The following is a 24686-nucleotide window of genomic DNA, read 5'->3' as shown; positions in this document are numbered from 1 at the left end:
TATTGCGGTAAATTTAATTATTTTTAAAGTTTTTTTGTTTTTTTTCCGGGATAATTTCTGATCTCTGCTAAATAGTATTAACGGTAATATTTGTTATCAGAACAAAAATATACCAAACTGGGGGGGGGGGGGGCTACGCCCCCTGGAGCCTACAGTGCTTAACCCCCCCCCCCCTATTTCCGGGCTGGTAGGTCATGACTGATTATATGCGGTTGCCCCTGTGTTGCACTACCTTTAAGAGAGAGCTACCTACCCAATGGTAGTGCAACATAAGGGCAACTCGTAGCAAAGGTGGAGGAAGCATCACGCATTTGGTCGCCTTCCAAAAGTCATGACCTACCAAGCTGACGTCACATCCGTGACATAAAAATGTTTCAAATTTCGGCTTATCTTAAATTCCTGGAAACCTCTAATTAAAGGAACTTTAATGGAAGAAAGAAAGAAAGAAAGAAAAAATAAATAAAGAAAAAATAGTTTCATGAATGTATACAGTAGATATTTATAATCTGCATAATCATAAATAAACTAAATAACTCTTCTAATACCTCTTTATTTTATATAGAGTAAATATCAAATAACGTCACATAAAAATGTTACAAATTTCGTCTTATCTTTTTATAGATTTATAGATATAGAGTAGATAACTATGGCATTGCTAAATTGTTGTTATGTATTACGGAGTGTATCAAAATAAAGTACGCTAAATTAAAGTTATGATTTCATAAGAAATTTAAGAAATTATATGGCCTTCGAGTTTTTAACTGAGGGCAGCTATGGTAATTTATACGCTTTACCACAGTTGATATTTAAATATACATTGTACATGGGAGAGGAGGGGGGGGGAATTGCAACTTATGTTAAAAGTTTCAGCACGCAATTGCTTCGCTTTGACGTTTGATTAATCATGACTTATCGCTTTCAATGCCCTGATTATTATTTAATGAAAACAAATCGATTACCTATCGCACACTATTTTATTAACAATACAAGAGTCTTCCAAATTTCACAATCATATCATTTGCAGTGATACTACATACATAATAAAGTGCATTGCCTGCAATGTGTGTCTAACTCCGTTTGCTAACAAGCGAAATTCGAAATATGAAGTGTCACAAATTCGATTTTTAAACGTATTGTTTGGAGAGTAGTCAGCATAATTAGCTTCAGTCAGATTTATGAGAGATTTCATACTTTATAAATTGTTATCACTTGCACTTATATTTATGGATAATATTTAAAGTTTCAGAAAGTGCATGGTCTTATGAAAATGCTTATTGATGCTAGATCGGCAAAAGTAAGGTCGTATAAGATAATTTCAGTTTATTGACTATTTATCGATTTGTATAGTTTACTGATTGACTAGCTCGAGAATCAACCTGGTTGTAGGGCTAGTCAATCTTTGAAAAGATGGGATTTTTATCATCACAGAAGAAACTCGGATTTTTAATCTCACAAATTACAGAAACTTAACTACAGAACTCGCACGATGTTCACGCAGTAATACTAACTTGATTTAGGAACAGTAGATGGCAGCAGTTGTCTGTCGTAATCTTGTTGCTTTGATTTACTCACACCTGCTAGAGTTTTCATTATCTTCCTGAGATGACACGAGGAAGAGCTAGAAAGGCTTCGATTCAGTTTGCATGTGCAAGATATTAGAATGGATGATATTATTATAGATTCAACCATATTTTATAAACCAAATGTATAAAAAAAAAGTCTAAAGTTTCGAATTTTACCAGAATGCTTATGAATATATAACCTTCGGCATCAGAACTGGCTTATCATAAGCTCGCCGGTAAAATTCGAAATCTAGACTTTTTTTTTTTTTTACATTTGGTTATAAAATATGAATGGATCCATAATCTCTTCCATTTCAATAATGTATTGTTTTATATTATAAAAACAAATACGTTGCATCATTTCTTACTTGAAATGTAATTTTGCCAACAGTTAACTTCAACGATGTGTGAATTTCCAAGTTAGGAGTACTACAATATGACGAACGTTGCGTTGAAAAACAGATCCTATTATCACGCCCAATATTAATATATTCTTAAATGACAAATTTGACTGGTTTTGCAATTATTATATTATTCGATTCTTTGGGGAAATTTTTTTGATTAAATTCGTAATTTTTACAGGATATAAACATTTAAAAATAGCGTATTCCCGATGCCTTATTTTTTATGCGTTCATCGTTGTATTTCTTCTTAATCAATAAATATTTCATTTATGAAATTTAGATACATAAAATAGTCATTAAGATAGTGTAAACGAAGTTTGGTAACCACCACCGTGATATCAAGCTATTGATGCAGAACTATAACACAGATATTAAATTTAATCTAACAAAGAAAATAATTAATTTTCTTCACTAGCTATAAGCTTAACTAGTTAAGCTTATAACTCCCATGCAGTACGTGAATTCAAGGGTGTGGACGCAAATTCCTCCTGCGAACCCGTTTTCAAATAGGCAATGCCAGTTCACGTTCTAAATGTTGCCGGAAATGTCCAGTGACAGATGATTAATGTTGATTATTTACTAACAACTGCAATCGCTTGCTGCAATGTATGTGGGCAGAGTTTTACTAATCCTTTCTCCCCCTCTATCATTACAACTAAGATATCTCTGATGTCCTGATTACGTTCTGTTATTTTCATTTCAGATGACGGATGTTATATGGAAAAGATAACGAAAGAACCATGAATAATAAAATGGAGATTAAACATAACAAACCTTGGGGAATAACCAGTGTGTGCGTCGGCATGGAGCAAAGACTATTTCAGACTTGAAATAAATATGCAAATTTGTTAGACAAGCCTGTCTTTTCACTTTACATGTATTTCACCTTACATATCGAGCAGGAAGTGAAAGGTTGCGGCAACTGTTAGGCTGCATCAACCAGTGAAATCCATCAAGCAGTTCCTTCAGCTGTTTCAACAATTTTCTTGACCGCTTCAAATAACAAATGATACCTACAAGGCAATATCAGGTGCTTTCAAATCATAAACTTTAAGCTACACTAAATACTTAAAAAATACACACTGAAAACTAAATTATTTTAATCTTTATTTTAAATATATCATCTATATCTATTTTATAAACAAAAACGTTAATTTACAAAATATATCTAACATTTAATGTTAAGCAGTATGTCTAATAATAGAAGGTCATCAAAACTTCAGAGCCTGACTGGACTCGGGTACGCTAATCTAACCTTTTTAAATGACACTAACAGTCTGAACCTAGAAAATTAATAATCCAAACCAAATTCATTTATTTAACCATACATCAATCCTCGACATGTAGCAACAGAAAAGTTACAAACTCTCAAATAAACCAAAAAAAAAAAAAACCGAATGCACGCACCTTCTCTTTTTTGGATACGGAATATTACAAGTTTTTTAATGAATACGAGTTGAAATTAATCAACTGTCGTATAACATAATGCTTTCGCCAACGTTGTAACTGTCCTTTAGTCGGAAAGACCTGAGTTTCAATTCCTCACGTTATGGACGGGTAGAGGTTTTTTTTTTTTAAATACCCGGAAACTCGGGTTTTTCTCCCTCAGAACAGGCAAACCGGCCCGTGAACACACTCTCTCTCACACACACACACGGATCTACAGTGTGTGTAAATTCGTGTGTGTGTGTGTGTGTAGATCCGTGTTGGATCTACACAAACTATACATCCCCTCATTGGAGGGCTCAACCTATCCTAAGGGATGGATGGGGAAAATTTGAGGGAATCCCACACAACAACGACAATAACGTTGTAACTTACTGAAGAAAGGAACAGTGACTACAACTCGATCTCGACACGAACACGTCTACCATTGATCGCTTTTAACCACAGCCAAATAAATTAAATGGAGAAAACTAACTTATTCCTAGAGATTTTATTTGATCTTTTGCAGAATCGAACTGTCATGCATCGAGTACAGAGCAAATGCTCTCTTTCTTCTTCTTTTTTTTTTTTTGGTTCTGTCTCGACATACGAGACCGTATCAATCACCTCTGATATCCTCGTTTTTTATAAATACTTTTTTATGTTGTACAATGACTAATAAAACTTAATAAATACAGATTATATCTTCCTTGCACTTAGCGAACGGCCTTATGATTTGATTCATTTCATAGTTTGCACCTTATTTATCAAATTCCTTATATTTGTACATATCTTTTTGGCTTATATTGCATAATGTTATTATTTTTTTCATGTTTATCTGAAATTTGCATGATCGTAAAAGCAATGCGCTTTACCACCCTTTACCCAAGATGGTTATACATTTGTAAATAAAAAATGCGGCAATCTAAATAATTATTTGGTGAAGAAGAAGCATAAAATGTACATATCTTTGTCTGAACAACCGAAATTGAAATCTACAAAAAAAAAAAAAAAAAAAAAAAAAACTTAGATCATGTCAACTATTTTTGATGGCAATCCCATCCACAGAGTTGGATAGCAACTTCAGTACTGTAAGCTGGGGAAAATATTAAATAACTAGTAACCTTACTCTAAAGACTAAATATGATACTTTTAACACGCCACTGCAGGATTAGATAAGTGGAATCTTACAAATGCGATGCTAGGAACAAAATTATTGCACCGTGAATTCCCCCCCCCCCCCCCCCCCTCATACTCGTCATCTTTAAAACATGCTCACCTGATATATTTGAGACACAAGGACACCTGGCTTCATGCTGTTCTAATTAGCTAGGCATCTTATAATCAAGCCAAAGATAAACAAACTCTAAAGAATATTCAAAAGTTGGAATGTTTATTAAAACGTGTCCATTTTGATGAACATTTTTAGGATGATCGGAACTTTTTCAAGTGACACATACGACTATCGCTTCCCACATATAACGGATAGTGTATAACGCCAGTCCTGTTCCTTGAGTAGTAAGTAAATCACTAAATCAATACTACTCGCCGTTCCCATGATCAAACGACGCTAATGTGTCATTGGTGCACCTCCCGTTCTTAAAACTGTACAACGATGAAAAGTCAGATCTAAGTAGAAGTCAAATTCAGATTATGAATATCCAAATTTAGAAGGTAAACTTCCCTCATCAGTCATCCTGAAATAAATAATTATGTTGGAGATCTGAATTTTTCAAATGACCAGCAAAATTTCTACTATTTAGAATGTGAAATTCGAATATATATATGTTGCCTCCAGATATTATAACACATTCATGTTATCATAATATCTGGAACACCGAGCTTCCGTAACTCAGTCGGTAATGACGATGCCCTTTGGTTGTCAAGTTTTATTTTGTTTATTTGGAATAATGGCAGAAACAAACTAAGGCTATGAGGCCAGTGTATTATGGCCTGTAAATTGCGTGTTCTTCTGGCCTGTTTGCCTACTTTCGATAGATGTAGGAAAAACTTTGCTATATCCGTATAAGAGACCTTCGGTTGGAAAATACCTGGGTTCGAATCCCATACAGGACATGAAGAATATTTATAATTTATAAGAACTTTTCAGCTGAAGGTGAGCTGGCTTGTCTCATATGGTGATGGCAGTTTTACCTTACGGACATTCGGATTGTTTATCAAACTTTGCAAAAGAGGCAAACTGAGCAGAAGAACACGTGCAATTAACAGAGATATTAATACACTCTGGTATCATAGTTGTTCCAGATAATCCAAACCTCAAAACTACTTAGAAACCTAGTGAGTGTATAAGTCAATTTAATAGTTGTTATATTAAGCTATACAACAGTTCTATAAACGTTTGCTCAATTTTACAGCTAGCAGCATTATTAAGAGTACTTATACCACAAATACATGAATAGGTAGTAGCCTAAGCTGTAGTGATGTGACAGCAATTCATTCTTCATTGTCAAGTCTTATTTCCTTAGCTATGATCCACTTGATGACTACATTGATAGGGACGTTTTACTATATAAGCGAACGTCATTCTCTTCGGATTTCTTTTAGGGCTTTATTAGTATCATATAAAAATAAAAACTTAATATTTATAAAAATTGAAGAGTGCCTCTGCAGCCCTATGGAAATGATGTTTGCTTCCCTAGCGCTAGACTGCCAAAAGAAAGAATGTCAATGTGCTAGGTTCTAGTCACTAAAGGATTTTTTTCCCCCTGAGGGCTTATTTCCGTGTGGTTTCCAAGCTAGTCGATATTAGGCTCAGGCAAGTAGAGTTTTTCTCCCAGAAAATTGTCTTTTAATCTCCCAATTCAAGAAAGTCGACCGTAGGATATTATTTCAGACAATCTCTAGGTTGGGAATCTAAAGATAATGGCAGTTTTCTGCCTTACTCTCCTCCTCAGATGCATATTATTCATCATCTTAGGTTAGCTGTCAGTGACAGCTATTGGTGGCTGCCAACACTAGTCTTCAAAAAGTTAGGATTAAGCGGCGTTGCCTGTTCCCCTGGGAGAGGGAAATAAAAGGCGTTAGACGATTTTTTTTATATAAAAAACGAATTTTAATATTTTATTGATTTGAATGGAAGAGTCTATTATATCCAACTACATGCGTGTAAAGTATTAATACACGGAGGGCTCAAAGAATTCTTAAATAAGGGTTGTACATAGAATAAGCAAATCCGATCTGAAAAACTGTGTCCTGAAGTTATGGGGGAGGATATCCCAGTAATGTCAACAAAAACGATTACATGAAATTATGCATATATGAAGATTATTACTGCAAGTGGAAATATTCAAAACAAATTTACATTAAATTTACTTTAAATACACAATAAACATCATCTTATGAGAAGAGAAATAGCTGTCTGTAAAATATCACGTTTTACCTGTGACTGTACTATAAACAGCTAACCTCAGTGTGTCTATATACTTTTGGTATACGTGTATACTGTCTTCATCTTGACAATACACACGCACATTGGGAGCTGAAAGAGAGAGAGAGAGAGGGGGGGGAAGAATGTATACATTCTGTTTCTTGAATATGCTGTACTTTTACATCCCAAGCCATACACACTGCGCTATTCACTGTGTACAACTAAATATCGGAAGTCTAAAACGCATGGGACTGCCGTTCATCCATCGCAATGTAAGTCTATGTTGGTCGGTTTGCAGCAGCCAAATCCTCTACATATACTTTCCTGTGTGTGTGTGTGTGTGTGTGTGCACACCTACTAGTGGCTCCGAATATATTCCGTAAGCTTTAAAGTATCATACTGAAGGAAAGTAAATAGAAGTAAGCCAACACAGGTAAGGTTTGATTGGCGCCCCCAACGCTCAGGCGAAATCTTCATGGTACCAGACACCACTAGGTGTTGGGTGACTTATCACATGCAATACCACCACTTTGCTTGTTGAAGATTTGATTTGGCTATAAACCATATGCTTAACGGCAGAGCAAAAACCTCTGTTTCTCCATTTTTCCCCAGCATTCAATATGAATGATATACTCGTATATTCATGACATCAGACGTTATGGAAAGACTACATACCTTCTTTTTAGAAAAAACAGCTCTCATTCTTCGATTAGCGCTAGATAATATACTAAGTGAACTTGACGGTAATGCTTTAAGAAGGGGTTCAGATCAGCTATTGAATAATCTTGCAGCCGCTCTTTTGGCAAATGTGCTTGAGGGGTGTCTCAACAGTGGTATTGTGGGACACTGCTGCAGCCAAGATTTGCAGAGGTGGTGGGTGAAATTATCCATGTGTCCTTCCAATTTCAACTCATCATAAACAACAACCACCACCAAACAAGTCAAGCAGAGAGAAAGAGATTACATGCGAGAAAAAGGCAAGCCTTCCAAATTCACTTCGCATATGTACGTGGTTTTAGGTTTACTCTGATCTTTCTTCAGTTCGAAAACCACATCCAACTTTCTTAATAGAAACTCAAATTTCTGCGTCTTCAAGCAACTATCTATCCCAATGGCTTTAACAGGCCTTTAAGGCCCATAACCTTCCAAGCATGCTTGGATTTCGTAACCGAAATACGAGGATAGAATGGTCACTCCTATGCCTCAAGGTATTCTTGACTGTATCCCTGTGTGTTCAAGGGTCCGGTTTGCCTGCTTGCGGGATGAAAAACACCAGATAAACTGGCGGAAAAAACCCTACTGCCCGCGCCCAAGACCGGCTAACTTGGCTATGGCTGAGGAAGATCCTTCAGCTCCTCACGTCTCCGACGGGAATCGAACCCAGGACACTCCTTCCCCAGGCATATGGTTGCGAAGCGCAAAGCCACTAGGCTAACCGCGCGGACGTCTTCAAGCAACTACACATATCAATTTTTCCAGTTACTCCTATTTGGATCTCTCCGTTTCAAGGAAATGGTATCATTTGTGCACTTGTTCGCTGGGATATATATATATTATATATATATATATATATATATATATATATATATATATATGCCGTTTTGTACAAATTAGAATTCTCTATTCTTTGGCATATTCATTATCTGACCCTATTGCACAGCCACCAACCTTTTGCCTTTCTTTGAGTGTAGGCTTTCTTCCATCCAGCGATTCACACTCGCAACACTGGCTGGCTTTTCTTTCCTAACGCACTGATCCAACAAGTAACGATGCCGAGACATTTGCTGCCACGAATGATCTCAGTAATTTCACATGCCTGTCAGAATACCAGATAACGCTAATCACTCTCCAGATACTCTACATCTTCACATCACTATTCTTCCTTTCCTCCGCACTGTAATTTAGAGCACAATTTATTGTTGATTTCCTCTCCAACGGAGCAACATGTCCACAACGATCCCATCCATGTAATGTTTGACATTGTTAAGATGCCAATTGGGCTGCTCATTTTAACATCTACGCTTCATTTTTTTGGTGATTATTGTTGTCATTCGGATCTAAACATTTACAAACACTTGCCGAAATAATCAACTGGTATAGAAACATTTATTCCTAATTCCGTTTTAAATTTTCATTCCTTCTAAACCTTGTTGCCAAGAGGTACACAAGAGAACCGAGAATATTATTATAGGTTTTCATCGACATATCCATGTTCTATTGGCCGTAACTTTTGCCCACCATGCTTCCACATCTTTTTCACTCTAATGGTTATATTGCATGACTATGACTTTTTAAAGATAAGCCTTAGCATTTCAAGCTATAATTAAAAAAAAATGAATATAAATTTTTAATCAAGGAGCTTTAATTTTTTTAAATTCCTGGGTTGATGAACCTGGTTAATATTACCCTCTCTCCCTTCCAGAGCTTCCGTAACTCAGTCGGTATAGACGAAGGTCTTTGGTCGGAAAGACCTGGGTTCTATTCCCGTCCATAATGTGAGGAACTTTTATCTAGTCTCTTTCGACTAAAGGTGAATTAGTTTCATACAGAGGCGGAGAGCTTTTTTCACCCGGAAACTCGGGTTTTTCTCTTCCCTCAGAACAGGCAAACCGGCCTGTGAACACACACACACACAGATCTATAGTCATAAAATATATACTCAATCCCTCACCAGGAGGGTTCATCAAGTCCTGAGGAACGAGGGGAACCTCATACGAATTTTAAAAAAAAATTATACTCCCATTCTCAATAAGCAGCACTGCATGCTCTTCTTTTTTTCTTAGAAAGAGATCACAAAAATCTTGCTTCAACCTGATGCGAAAAAGTCTCCTGTTTAGTATCAACTTGGCATTGTGACATTTCTCAGATTGTTCTGAAGGCTTGTAGTCCAGAGGAGACTTCTGTTCTCTGTTGCCTTCTCGTTCTTTCTTATTCCGCTAGTATTTATCCTTCCTCTTGGAAATTAGCTAATTTTTAACCTGTCTCTATAAAGTTCACGGTTTGCTCATATTTAAGAAAGGTGACAAATCTTTACCACAAAATTACCATCCAGCTTCTTTATTTCAATTGTTTTTGATGCAATACAGGAAAACATTAACAGTCAACTATTACGTTACACGTCCGCGCGGTTAGCCACGTGGTTTTGCGCTTCGCAACCATATGCTTGGGGAAGGAGTGTCCTGGGTTCGATTCCCGTCGCCGACGTGAGGAACTTAAGGATAATCCTCAGTCATAGCCAAGTTAGCCGGTCTTGGGCGTGGACAGCAGGGTTTTTTCCCCAGTTTATCTGGGGTTTTCATCCCGCAAGCAGGCAAACCGGCCCCGTGAACACACACACGGATCTACAGCCATAAATACTTAACCCCCCCATGAAGGGGCTCAACTCGTCCCAATAGAGACGGGGGAGAAAAGGAAGGAAACTCCATATGAATAAATAAATAAATTACTACGTTACCCGGAAATCGTTCCACTTATAAACGATCGCCAGTATGGATATTCCACTACTGTTAGTTAACGGAAAATATGCTTGCCTATTCCACCTATCTTTAACAACCCCTTACCAATGCCGTGGAAGCTTTCATCAATTTGAAACGGTTGCTCTGCATGTTTCTAAAGGTGTACGATCTCTTTGATCCAATGACTATTATGAAAGCTCTCATTATATGATCTGTATTTTGATTTATGCAAATAAGTATCAGTGCCATCTGTAGTCACATTATTTGTAATGGTGGATGTATCTTTCTTCTCAAACTTTATAACTAATGTTGGAGTTTCACATTGCTCCGTTCTTTTACCTACTTCCTTCCTTCCTTCTGTAAGTGAAGGAGTTTCACCACTTGGCTGCAAATCCAACTGGATTTGTCCATAGTTCTGATGTTGACAATACACGCAATTCTTTTTTGCTCATTTGAGAAACCTTGCGTTACAGAATTCAAGTAATTTTCGAATATCAACTTAAACAACATTAAATTCCGATCTCATTCTTTAGCGGAGATTTGATAATCTTGTAATTTTCAATGATTGATAAACTCAATCTGTCTTATTTCTAGCAAAAAATAATATCGAAACTCAATTCACCATTAATATTTCATTCTTACCTTCTTCTCTACTGATTTTTCTCCCAAACAAATTTAAAAATCATTCCTCACCTTGGCCTGGCATACATGAACTACAGTGATGGGAAAATCTAAAATTTCAAGATAGTGACAGGACAAGTTCTTGTATGAAACAGACGGATCAACAAACTTTGTACAACTACTTCCTTAAGGAATGGCAAAAAAAAAAAAAAACTCTCAAGCTTATTTGAAAAACGTTACATCTAATGTCATAACATATCGCGTTTACTTCTATGAATCTGAATTAAGGATTATTCATGAAACTAAGTAGTTTAAGAAGAAGGTGATGATGATGATAATGACTTAAACACATCATCATCATCTTCTTCTTCTTAAACTACTTAGTTTCATGAATTTTCAATGAACTTTTTTAACTACATATTTTGTAGACGGCATTTGCTGGATTACTGATACACACACACACACACACACACACACACACACACACACACACCAAGTCTTTATTAAACCAATTCATGCAAACCGAACTTTCTCCTAAGGTTGTACATCCGCACACTAAATTATGCTCATTTTTTTTTTAACAAAGTACTCGAAGAAGTGAGAAATCGCCCAAACATTTTGCAACATTAAATATAGCTGCTCCTTTTTTTAGAACTTATTTTATTACCAAATTGAATTCTGAAAGAAAAGAAAAAAAATCTCGCTGACATGTGTCCACATTCAGTTAGAGCGAGAGCAAGATAGAGACTGTTAACAAAACTGGAAACAAAATCTTTCTCCCTACACTTAAAATCTCTCTACAAAGTATTCTTTTTAGGGGTTAAAAAAGAAAAAAAAATCCCAACCAAATGCAAAATATAATAAAGCTCCACTCCACGATCCTTATGGTTAATGTCGACAACTATAACGGCCTTCGAAAGTTTTGTAAAAGAATCGGGATTTGTTTTATTTGAAAATAAATCTCACAGGATAATCCGTTCCTCTGTTGCGTGGCAAGGAACAATGGCTGTGGTAGGAACAACGACAGTCAGTTATTAGTAACCAATGGAAGTATCATTTATGGCAAACTTTATTTCCCACTAAGCCATAAAGATGTGTTTTTATTAAGTCTCGAAGCTGCTTTACAAAACCCAGATGATAAAGTTGACTAAGAATTGCCCTATTGTTACTGACCACAAACCTCCTCAGCTTAACTCACTTCTGTTCTCCCCCTAGCAGCTGCGTCCCCGACGGTTTGATTCTTCCTTGTACTCAGTGGGGTGCTTGACAAGAAGGTGGAACCACCTGGTGAGCTTTGCACTCCAGCCAACACATAAATTAAACTTTCTCTTTTCATGAGTTTAATAACCAGCCTCTCTCTCTTCGCGATTTGTAGGGAGATAAAAAGAAGTTCGGTTTGCTCCCGACGAGCGTTAATTAGAAACTTTCTTTTTTTTTTTTTTTTTTTTTTTTAAAGAAAGGGTACTCCAAGACCGACTTTTAGAATGGACTGTTTACTAACACGAGGTAGAACATTTAATTTCATAAAAAGAATTTCTTTACACCCAACACTGAGATATTTAATAACTCGCCGACTTGTAAGTTCAAAAACCTCATTCTTTAAGATGTTGACCTGAGAGATGGTTTTCTCGTAAAGGGATTGGTAGGGAATGATAACTACAACGCATAAGTAGATACATTAGAAAAAAAAAACTCACTCCGAACTTTAGAAAGAGAACGAAAGATAATTAAAAAAAATCAACGTCCTTTATGGAAGGATTGCAGTGGATGTGAATTACTTACCAGGTACACATACGTAGAAGATAACCACAACTCCCTGACTCTGACACTTAGAGAGATGATCTTGGGGAAAGTTAAAATGACAATGTCGCATGCCCGAACACCTGCGAAGAAATTAGCATGAATAAATACAGATTTATTTAAAATTAAGTAAATAAAGTTGGTATATAATCATAATTAAACCATATTACTGTGATGTAGATACATTGGCCTAATTACATTTACCTGTTTTGCTAAGACAATGCATTGGTGTTTACACTTCCTGTTGGTTACGCTATGTTTAAAGATGATGAAGAAAATCTAAGAATTGTAATTGGGGTTAAGCGTAAATATTGTCATAGACGAAGCGTGTATTTATTGAACTTGATAATATGGCACAAAATGCAGTGAACTAATATTGACTCAGTGACAAAAAGCTGCGAAAATGCATTCTAGGTCAATGATCAACAAACAGGAACTCTCGTGACTAGCGCAATTGCATTGTGAACAAACTCATAATGGAGTGAACTTAAAATTAAAAAAATAATAATAAATATAAAAAAACAGTAAAGAATAAGGCAACCCAGAGATTTCCTGCGATATTTATGCATTAAGTCACTGAAAGAAGGTAGTACAGGAGGAATAGTTATCTGTACTACTGTTGGTTATCAGCACTGAACTTTATAATACATACAGAATCTTCCAACATAATAAATAAAAATAAAATAAAGTGACACCTAAATTAGATTCAAGTTTTATTTTTGACTGCACAGCGCTATGTGGCTGAAATAATTTCTATCAATGGTGGGAAGATTCTTCCAAACAGCGATCAGAATTAGACTAGTCGAGGTCTGCAAGCAGTCAAGTACACAGTGCGCTTCACTCCTAGCTCTGATCATAGGGAGCAGGGTGCGGTAGAAATGAATCACTACGTGTTCGTTCAAGTATGGGTGTGTATATTGATACTGTAACAGTTCAACCACTGACGTTGCACTCACATTAATAGTAGAGGTGCTATCGTAAAACATGCTTCCTCCCTCCCGCCATCGATTAGCTAGCCAATGGTGTAAATATTAATGGACAGTAAAGGTCTTTGACAATATATCAATCTACTGTAGGTTTGTCTCGCAAATAATCTACTAATCATTTGATCACCCAATGATATGCTATGCTTTATCTTATCGAACAGTATTGTGTCATCACTTGAGACATCCTCTTTTCCCCCCATGGCTCTTAGGACAGGCCTTCCTGAATCACACTATCTCGGAAAAATGAGAAGTGTAGTTTTGCAAATCGTTGACAGGTGAACAAATTGCAAACTGAAAATTGCAGAATCCATGTTGAGAACAGAATCGAACCCTGGTCTTTCCAACTTTTGGTTGGAAAAGACCCGGGTTCGATTCCGTCGTAGTAGTAAATGAGAGGAATAATTAATAAGGAAAATGTGTACATCCACTGTCACTTTCTTAGCAAGGATATTAAGAAACACTTCGAAAATCATCAAAGTGTGAAGGTTGTTACCATCAAAAGTGACTGCGTACAGTTATGACGTACTGACGATCTTTGTTCACACTACAAGATTAGTAACCAGTGACCACTGAACTAACGGATGACGTCCATGTGATCGCGTTCGCTTGTGGCATAGTGAAAGAGCCCGCAATTCGGGGGTCCAAGGAGAGGGAGAGAGAGACCCAAAACGTTTGAAGAAATCACCTGACAAAAAAACTATTATGAAAATGTTACTGTGATTAATTTCTTTCCTATATACTGTATTTAATACTTTAAGATACAGATAAAGAATTTTGAAATGGTATTAAATACTTATATTTTAATACCATTTCATCAATGGTGTTAAATATGATATTTATTATGGTACTTATAATGGTATTAGTGAAATACGATAATACAAGTAACTCGATCTTGTGGATATTTTGTCTTGAAAACAAAACTGACACGGAAAGTATTTATTCATTTGTCTAGTATGGATTTATCATTTCAAGTTATACTTTAAAGACTGCTAGCCGAAGTAGTCATAGGCGTAGTATTTGGAATAACGGCAGAAGCAGTTATGACTATGAAGTCAGAGTAATTGCTAGCGTACTTCTAGCTGACTTGCTTATTGCAGAATGAAAATACCCGTTTCAGGAAAGGAAAACCTTACCATTGGCGTATGCCGTCTAACTCACTTTCAGCTGAAAAATCCTTGTAAAGATTATACGCGTCCTAGACCATATTCGATCCCAGGTGGCGTAATCGAGTTATCGTCTCATGCATTGGCATAAACAATATTATATCGCAGCTCGCTGCCGACCAGCCATGATTCAGATATGAAGAGACGTGACAGGTACAGCTCGACTTCTCTTAGTGCATTATAAAGTTGGCTTCTTCAGCATACGGACAATCACCCTCTCATTACATGTGCCGATAAAAATCAATGTTACCACATTACACTACATTCAATAAAAATTATATCGAATTAGGAAACATTGGTTTCATAGAAGAGTGATTATTTTGTTAGTTCAGCATTATTCTCTAGATCCAACTTTTAAATTTGATTATGCATTTATTTAATTATATAAAATAACACTATCACCATCATCCTCATTTATTTATTGCTCAATAGTCAGAGTAATTGCTTTTTGATATACTCGTAAGTCAATGCCTAGCCTTAAAGTGTAAATGACATGTAAAAAGAACTTATGAGTTTCAGTGCACTCATCGAGTTTTCGACAGTCATTTAGAATCAGTGATAGACTGGCATACTGAGAAAATTCTCAATGAGCCGATGCTTTCAGACAGGTTGACTTTTAGTATATGCATTCCGGATATTTATCACGTTAAAACAACATCTATGATTAATATTAAAACTAAATTAATTAAAAGAAACACTATAGCAGTCATTATAAACAAAGTTATTTCCTTTTAAGTCGATAACTGGAATTAAGAATGCTTTGTAATATAAAATTTCGTTTAGCTATTTATGCGTATATTGCCATTAAATATGAAATAGTTGTTTGCGCGGGCGAGATTCACAAAATAATTAAACAAAATTATCTATATTATTATTAATAATATAAAACTGGTCTGATTAAATCCCTAGCTCTCTTATTAATCCAAAACCCCAATTCCGAAGGTTTCATGAGGTGTGTGAAAAATTATATGTCATAAAGCATCTAACAGTTTTTCGTATGATGTTCTTAGCAGGTTGGTTCATCAGCCGATGTTCAGTAGAGAAAAAAAAAAAATTTCCCTTCTACTTAACATCAGCTGTCGATAACAAATCAGTGTCTGGTTGATTCGGGAAAATTGTGGCAAGGTAAGTTTCATGCTGCAACTAAAACATCTCTATCTGATTGATGAAACTAGATAGGGTGTGTTGTGTGCACGTGGACAGCTGTATCCGTGTATTAAAGCGATAACACTGTAGGGAACCACACGCTCAAAGCAGCTCTGTTATTATCACTGATACCAATCATGAGGTTCGGCTTTGCCCGGAAAACCCTAGAACAGATGTCTGTATAAGGGACACGACAGTGGGAGGGCTGAATTACCAGCGTGTCGAATCGCTGAAAGTAAGGCCCGTTTTCGCAGTAAACGTATAAAAGGTAGCAACACTAAAAACTGATCGTTTGTGCGATTGTTCAGAAATGGGTACTGCGTGTCTCCAGGCACGTGCTTTGTCGTTGTAACATCTATTCGCTGTTAGTCTCTTTTTCTATGTGTGTGTGTGTGTGCGTGTTCGCTTCTCGCATACACGAGATCAATTGTGTAAATGCTGCCGCCGAGGCTTTTGACATTTCAAGAGATTACCTTGCGAGAGTTGGGTTGGGAGACCAGTGTATTATATCTATTAATTGGGTTTGTTCTTCTGGCGAGTTTGCTTGTTTACGGATGAAATGTCCTATCACCTATGAGACGGTGGTAAGCTTAAAAAAAAAAAAAAAGAGCTTAATAAAGGTTCTTTGCGTTATAAGATCTAACTGATGTCACTCCAACCAAACGCATTCGGGCCATATGAGAAGGTGAAATTGAGAGCGGGCATACGTATCCCATTTTGCTTTTAAAAATATCAAGACATGAGGATTAACTTGTCCATAATATTACAGACAATATAATGTAAATAATAATCCAAAAAATATGACCGACGCATCTCAAGAATCATTATCTTAGGGTAGACAGGAGGCGGACAGGGCACTATGCGGTTCAAGCACCTTGATAGCTGTCACTATTTGAGCGTCTCCGACTTTTTGATCATTATTGGTCTGAACAAATTCTGGAAGAGAGATGAGATACCGAGGTGACGTTAAGATGTTGCTATTAGATGATGGTACAGTTGGGTCTAAGGCTGACTCTGCGCGCCTTACGGTTACAATATCAAGAAATTATGAAGAATTCTCACCAATTTACTGCTCTTTTTCTCTTTCACACAGACGTTCAGGTGCTGCTGCTACTTGTGCCACATATACAGTCTTCCATGGTCACAACCTGGTATCTTCCCTAAATCTTAAAAGATATGTAGCTGCTACTCAACACCTCTTCACCCTTCAACTCCAAACTCACAGAATAAATTTTTTCTTCCTCATCATTCATTCCCCCAAATTGTTCATTGGAAGAGCAGAGCAGGTCGTCGCACATACTCATGGAAGAATCAAGATAGTAACAGTCTGACAAAAAAGAAGCTAATTTGTAAGCAAAATTTTGAATCAGCATTCGTACAACAAGAATTTAGACGAATCTATCATGCTAATCCACCTGATGATAAATGTATGTAGTTATTACAATAGATTTAAAGAAATTGACATTGTTAAGAAATGTAAATCTACAGAACGTCCGAGAATTCTGCATACTGAACAAGTTATGTAGAAAAGGACCAGTTTCCCGGCCATCTCTTATTCCCAACCTTACACTCTGAAGTTTTTTCTGTGGGATTAGTTATCAAAAGTGACTTCATAGGCACGTGACAGGAGCTGAATTACAGGATGAGTAGATGTTAAGGGCGTAATCACATTGGACTGAACTGTTCTTCTCAAATTGTCATTGATAATATTTGTTACTACTGTATCTTTTTATTAATGATTTATTTTTTTTATTTATGTAACTGATACAACCAAGAAAGGTTGTAAAGTACCGTGCATGGGCTAAGGATTTTTTCTATTTTTTTAAAATTAATTATATACACTTTTCAATAATCCGCAAACCCTGCTATTAGAGATCAAACATGGAACTTTTTTCGAGCTATTTCAGGCCTCCAGTAATTAGCAGTGCGATGGAGTTCACCGCTCGCCAAAAGACAATCACAAAACATCCATGGCCACGATAGGATTCGAACCCGCAGCTTGGTGGAAGAGCGGATACGCTAGCCACTAGGCAACTCAATACTAGACTATATTACCACTCATTTAGAAAACTATTCGACTCCCACTTATCTTTAAGGAAGTGGGCAGAATATTAACTTGTCTCCGTTATATATGTTTGAAGTGTCACTGTGTTTTGTGGGATTTTTTATCTTTGAAACACTTCATTTTTTCTTTCATGAAGGTTATCAACTAAACGAGCGTAAACACAAGATCGTCTTAGCATGTACCACACACACACAAAAGAAAATTCTTCTTCAGGAAGTAATGCTGAGATTCAATGACGAAAGAAAACACAACAAAACGAAAAAATATTTCACCAGTCTTGCAAGTTTTTAGATCACTGGAGGAGAATTTCATGTGTCATTAAACGCTACTTTTTAGTGCTGCGACCGTGACAATCACGCTTACTTCCTGATCCTCTGTGTTATCGCTGTTAGCACTAGCGACTTCTCTAATTACTTAATTGCCCGGTAAAATCCGTCATACTAAACTTCCACTTAAAGTAGTCCTAATACGACAGTGTGTGTGTGTGTGTGTGTGTGTGTGTGTGTGTGTGTGTGTGTGTGTGTGTGTTAGCGGTCTAATTGCAGCACAAATCCCCGTTTCTAAATTATAAACGCAATCCTCAAATTCTTCACGTGGGTTTTTATAGCTAATAAAATTTCTGAAGTAATTTAGTTTGTGACATCAGGAGGAGGCCATTAGAAACACTTGATGGTCACTAATTCATTCGTTGCGACAATGCATTGAAACTAGTTGTTATTTACCCTTCAATTAAAGGGCTTGTCTATAAATTACAAAAGGTTATCTTCCGGTTTTAGGTCTCTCTTTATCACAAATCATACTCCCCTCCCCATCTCAAAACGTTACGTAACAAACTGATAACCTCCATGAGCCACGAGGTTCACAAAAAAAGAGAACAGTATTTTAATATCTTGCCTCTCTAAAATTATCTATTTCATGATCAAATTTTTAGTATTACAAATTTTATTGTGAATCTATATATCTATATCTATATCTATATATATATATATATATATATATATATATATATACAGGGTGTTCGGGATAAATTTGACAGTTTCGTAAGGAAAAAGAAAATCTTCTTTGTATCTATTAAATTTAATGAAATGACAAAAAAACATTACAGGCAGAGTTAATTACAATACTATCAACAAGATTTACTCAAAATAACCACCATTAGCATCGATCACAGCTTCAATTCTGCTTCGGAACCTCGAACAAGCTGATGCTACAGTCTCCCTGGGAAGGGCCGCAAAAACTGTTTTAATTTTATCCATTAACTGGGCTTTTGTATTACTGGAAGTGCGATTGGTGTCTTTTTCAACTGCGCCCCATACAAAATAATCCATGGGGTTAAGGTCTGGGGAGTTTGGAGGCCAAACATTTGGACTGGTGAAGTCGTAGAAATTTTCAGACAACCATTTTTGACTTTTCCCAGAGGTGTGGCAAGGGGCCGAATCCTGCTGCCATACATACGGCCTACCATTGGCTACCCTTGTTATCCAGGGCTTGACTACAGTTAGCAACTCCACGAACAAAGCCCGAATTCCAATGCCAGGGTTCTTCAACACCTGTTCCTGCAGATTTGCGAGGAATTCTGCTGTACGAACGCAATCAGATCGTCTGCTAGGGATCTTTCTTCTTGCTACATCCTCGTAGTCACCATTGCAAGTCTCTAGTTCATGCCTGATTGTTTTTACTGTATTCAGGGAGCATTGGGCAGCAGTCGTAATATCCTTATTTTGATGGCGGGCACGAATCATCATGATACAAGTTATTCTCTTCCATGATTCAGGTGGATTCCAGCTATCCATCTTTCTGACATCTTGTATATGAATGAAGAAGGGTCCAAACTTTTAAATGAAGAGAAGTGTGTGTTAATACATGTAACTTACGGAAAAATATAATTAATTATAAATATGTCAAATTTATCCCGAACACCCTGTATATATAATCACTATATAATTTGTAATAATTCTTCATTTTACATCTTCAGTTTATGATATTTTATTGATTGTCAATCATAAGTACGCTTGATGTGGCATTCGAAGCAAATTAGAATAGCCTAGACCGAGTTTCCTATTTCGCGGCAGAAAAAAACTTAAATGCCTTAAATCTCTTAAAAATTCTATTAATTCGTGATATGACGAAACTGATAACGTTAGGTGAGGCGACATTAACCGAGGTCTTTTTCAATTAAAGGGCTCATGTCTCTTATCTAGTATTATCAGGTTCATCCTACACTAGTTGTTCATCAAAATCCATTCTTCTTCTTCCTTTTTCTTCATAAGTCATAACTGCCATCATTACTTTATCTCTTCCCGGAGCAATACGTTTAAGTTTTGGGATTGATTTCAGAAACATGCATATAGCTCAAACAGCCGCGCACATGTGACGTCATTTTGACTGCGTATATGGTCACTTCAGTATCTCGTTCGGTTTTGGGAGTGAAACCTTCTGCCAGCGGAAGTGGTAGGGTCGCAGATGCCCTTTTCACAAAGAGTTAATAGGACAAATCACAAGTATCCATGTCCCTGGTGGGATTCGATCCCGCAGCCTTTTGGCTAGAGCGGATATGCTAACCACTCGGCCAACCAGAACGGCTACAGCAGTAGGAGAAGTGAAATATGCTCTTCACATGTCCTGTGGTTGCTGAATTTCTTAGTTGTATTCAAGTTTATTTCTGTTCGTTCTTATTTTAGAAGAATCATATATTATTATCAGAGACCTCCACGAAGTCAAGGACTTATCGAGGAGAGGCCATACCTCACTCACACCAGCTGTTACCTTCTCTGAAACTTAAATTCACTCACTATTTAAACAGGCAAACTGTTCCACTCACTTATTTGCTCTATGAGAGAAAAAATCCAGCTCACATCCTTTTCTTAGCTGCATAAAAAACTTCTAGGGATGACTTGTCTTCTCCCCACGGTGGGGATCAAAAAATACTATATCAATAATGGTATTCCATTTTGGAACATATATACAGTCCTAAATTATTACTGCAGAAAATGGTGTGTGTGTGATATCTCTTTTTTGCTCGGTACCTGTATAATTTTTTACAATGTGAAATCTATTTATATCCGGTCTCTAACAATCAGATAAGGATCTGAAAAATTGAACTTGAAAAATGATAATAAATTAAACTTTTGTCAGTGTTGTCCAAGTCTATAGGCATAAATACTTTCCCTTACTGGATGTATCAGAGGAGTGACATGCGGACTGCATTAATTCGTCGTGATCCTTAATCAGGGGGACTCCACGCCATCCTAAGGGACGGATGGGTTGAAGAAATCAGTGTTTTCAGGATCCCAATTAAACTTTAATGAATGACGAATAAAGCAATATTCATCTAATAATGCACATTTATTTATTTTTATTGAAAATAAAAATGAAGAAAGAACTAAAGATCGATTTGTAGACTAGACTGGCCTCCTGTGCAGATTCATAGGTCCACAGTAATGAAAAAAAAAAAAATGTGAGAAACATATTCTGAAAAATGAGAAAAAACTTTTTTTCTTCTTCTGCTTAACATATTTTTAAACATTCGCCTTCCGTGCTGTCAGTCACCCATCGTCCTGAAACTCCAATCTACCGCCTTCCTTCTAAATAGCGTTACGTAATTTTCTAAAACAGGGGTCTTCAACGCATGGCCCGCGGAGCTCTTTTGCCGTGACTTGCAGGCCATTTTGAAAAAATGGCTACTTAACATTAAAACGCGATTAAATAAAAAATAATTTCAATGAAGCCCGCGGGCCACTAAGCTATACTGCGGTATTTAGAATAGTAAGGTGCTTTCCAGATTCATAAGGAACGCTGTGCATTTGATACTTTACATAAAAATCCTATAAAAATAAATATTAAATATGCTTAAAAATCCTATAATATTAAATATTAAATAAATATTAAATAGACATGCTTCTTCAGCCATCTACCAGCGCCAAGTACTACTTAAGTACTAGTACTAACGTCGCAGGTAGATGACTGAAGCAGTAGTTCGTTCGCGTGCGCTGTCTAGTGCCTTCCAGATACATCTCGAAGGTTCTCGATACTTCGTTATTTTGATATAAATACATAAAAGAGGATCTCATCCACTTGTATGTATTTAGTCGGTCAGTCGTGAACAGTGAGATATTCGTGTATAAGCGCACGCAGGTTCGTCGTGTCAGCCATAGCCTATTATGGCTTTATATTGCCAGACCTTTTTAATTAGTGTGAGACATATTCAGTGGGTAATAACTTTTACATGGCCATTTTGGATCTTTTTTTGGGTTCACCTTCCATCACTACGTCTACGAGTAAAAAGTGTAAATCAAGTGATTCTTGCTGGATTTTTAATGAAAAGTGGACCAATTTGTACTATTTTGAGCCCATCGACGATAAGCCAGTGTGTTTAATTTGTCGTGAGTCATTGTCAGTATCAAAAGAATACAATATAAAACTACACTATGAGACAAAGCATGCGTCCAATTTCGATCACCTTCGAAGGAGGGCTTCGTGTGAACAACGTGAACTATCTCCAAATTGATTTAAAATGCCAGCAGGGTACGTTTAAAAGGCAGAGGGAATAGAGCGAGTTTATGAAAGAGTGTTGTCTCATCGCTGCTGGGGATATTCTGTACCCAAATAATAAGGAAGTGTTTAGAAAACCGAGTTTGTTTGGGGGGGAGGGGGGGGGTAACTGTATCACGACGTGTCGAAGAACCTGCCAATGACATTGAAGGAACTTAAAAAAAAAAGAAAAAAAACGGTCGTCCGAATTTATCATATTCACTTGCTTGATGAGAGCACAGATGTGAAGGATACAACACAACTGGCTATCTTTGTCCTTGGCACTGATCAACAATTCAATGTGACAGAAGAACTGCTAGCGCTCGTACCTATGAAGGGAACGACGAAAGGCACTGATATTCTTGAAGCTGCCAAGAAAACGCTCCAGCGTTTCGACCTCAGCTTAACCAACCTCGAGGGTGTGGTAACTGATGGTGCCCCTGTCATTGTGGGAAAGAACGAAGGGTTTGTTGCGCTGCTACGGAAAAAACCGGAACTAGAAGGAAAAGATTTCGTCCATTACCACTGTTTAATCCACCAGGAGAATTTGTGCGCGAAAATTTTGGATTTGAGAGTGTCATGAAAGCTATTGTGACTATCGTCAACATTATTAGGGCAAGAGGATTGAATCATCGTCAATTCCAAGAGTTTTTGACCCAAGAGTGTGAAGCGGATCACGGCGATGTGGTTTATTATAGTGATGTGCGGTGGTCGAGCAGAGGGAAGACTCTTAAAAAAAAAAGCATTTGACTTAAGGAGCGAAATACACCAGTTCATGCAAACCAAGGGGAATCCGACTGCGGAATTTAACGATCCGAAGTGGATGACAGACTTTGTCTTTGTGACCGACATCTTATTGCATATGAATGACCTAAGTACGCGACTACAATCCAAAGATCAACTGGTGCACACTCTATTTGATCACATCAAATCTTTTGTGGCCAAGCTCAAATTTTGGGAGGCACAACTCGCAAAAAAAGATTTAACTCATTTTCAGCTTCTCGCTGAGACCAACTGTTCGTCTCATAGCTCATAATACGCTACAAAATTAGCCGTGTTGCGAAGTGAGTTCGAAGAGAGATTTAGTGATTTTCGTAACCAACAGTCTTCTTTAGATTTATTTTCAATGCCATTCAGCGTCATTGCTGCTGAAATGCCAGGCTCAGTACAAATGGAGCTGCTTGAACTCCAAAACAACTCTTCCTTGAGAAAATATTATTCAATATGCCCTTGCTTACATTTTACAAAGACTACATTTCTGAAGAGCATTCCCTAATCTTCGCCGGCATGCTTTGAAGATCTGCGCTTTGTTTGGAAGCACATACTTATGTGAGCAGTTCTTCTCCAGAATGAAGCATGTGAAGTCCAAGACAAGAACTCGGATTACGGACCAACATCTCGAGAATCTGCGCATAACGACTTCCAACATTGATGCCAACATCGACAAACTGGTCAAGGAAAAACATTGCCAAGTTTCCCATTGACATTGTAAAAAATGAATGTTTTCTTCATTAAATTATCTTTTTTCAAGTATTGATTGTATTTACTTATCATGAACCCGACTCCTACCTACGCTCTTAAAGCTGAGTTTGTTTGTTTTTATAGGATTTTATATAAAGTATCAAATGCACAGCGTTCCTTGTGAATCTGGAAAGCATCTTACAATTCTATATATCGCAGTATAGCTTAGTGGCCCGCGGGCTTCATTGAAATTTTTAATGCGGCCCGCACTGTCTGAAAGGTTGAAGACTCCTGTTCTAAAGCATCATACAACCAGTAGCTGTTCAATTATTTGAATCCTTTATCTTTAGACACTATTTAGGTGTAACATTCTGTGATATTTCAAAAACACAGCTGCCTGTATCCTAAAATTACTATCGAAGTCCTATAAATATGCTTCACATAATCCATTTCGTCACTGTACAATAACTGTGGAATTTTTACTGTATATCGAACAGCTTTATGCCAGTATGCTTAGTAGGATTAGTAGCTGTACTTTGGATCATAAAAGTGTTAAGATTCACCTATGATGAAAAGAAAAGTGTCTTAAGTTATGAAAGAGCTATATTGATAATTTATCTTACAAGGCTCCAAGGAAGACGTATATTTTAAGACTTGAATAACTTTCAATCACCTGATAT

General features: G+C 36.8%; 1 protein-coding gene across 1 annotated transcript in view; it reads right to left on the bottom strand.

The window, feature by feature from the left end:
• Positions 1–24686, bottom strand: part of LOC150107531 (uncharacterized) — a 102915-nt gene that overhangs the window by 40801 nt on the left and 37428 nt on the right. Inside the window, exon 3 of the mRNA XM_090391367.1 lies at positions 12638–12738. Within this exon, the coding sequence (XP_090247493.1) occupies positions 12638–12738 (101 nt within the window). The remainder of the gene's footprint in view (positions 1–12637; positions 12739–24686) is intronic.

The sequence above is a fragment of the Typopeltis vanoorti genome, chromosome 4 (genome assembly GCF_054136105.1).
Source record: "Typopeltis vanoorti isolate ZY-2024b chromosome 4, IOZ_Tvanoo_1.0, whole genome shotgun sequence".
NCBI lineage: Eukaryota > Metazoa > Arthropoda > Arachnida > Uropygi > Thelyphonidae > Typopeltis > Typopeltis vanoorti.
Note: the sequence above shows the minus strand (reverse complement) of the source record. Positions and strands in the feature narration are given on the sequence as shown.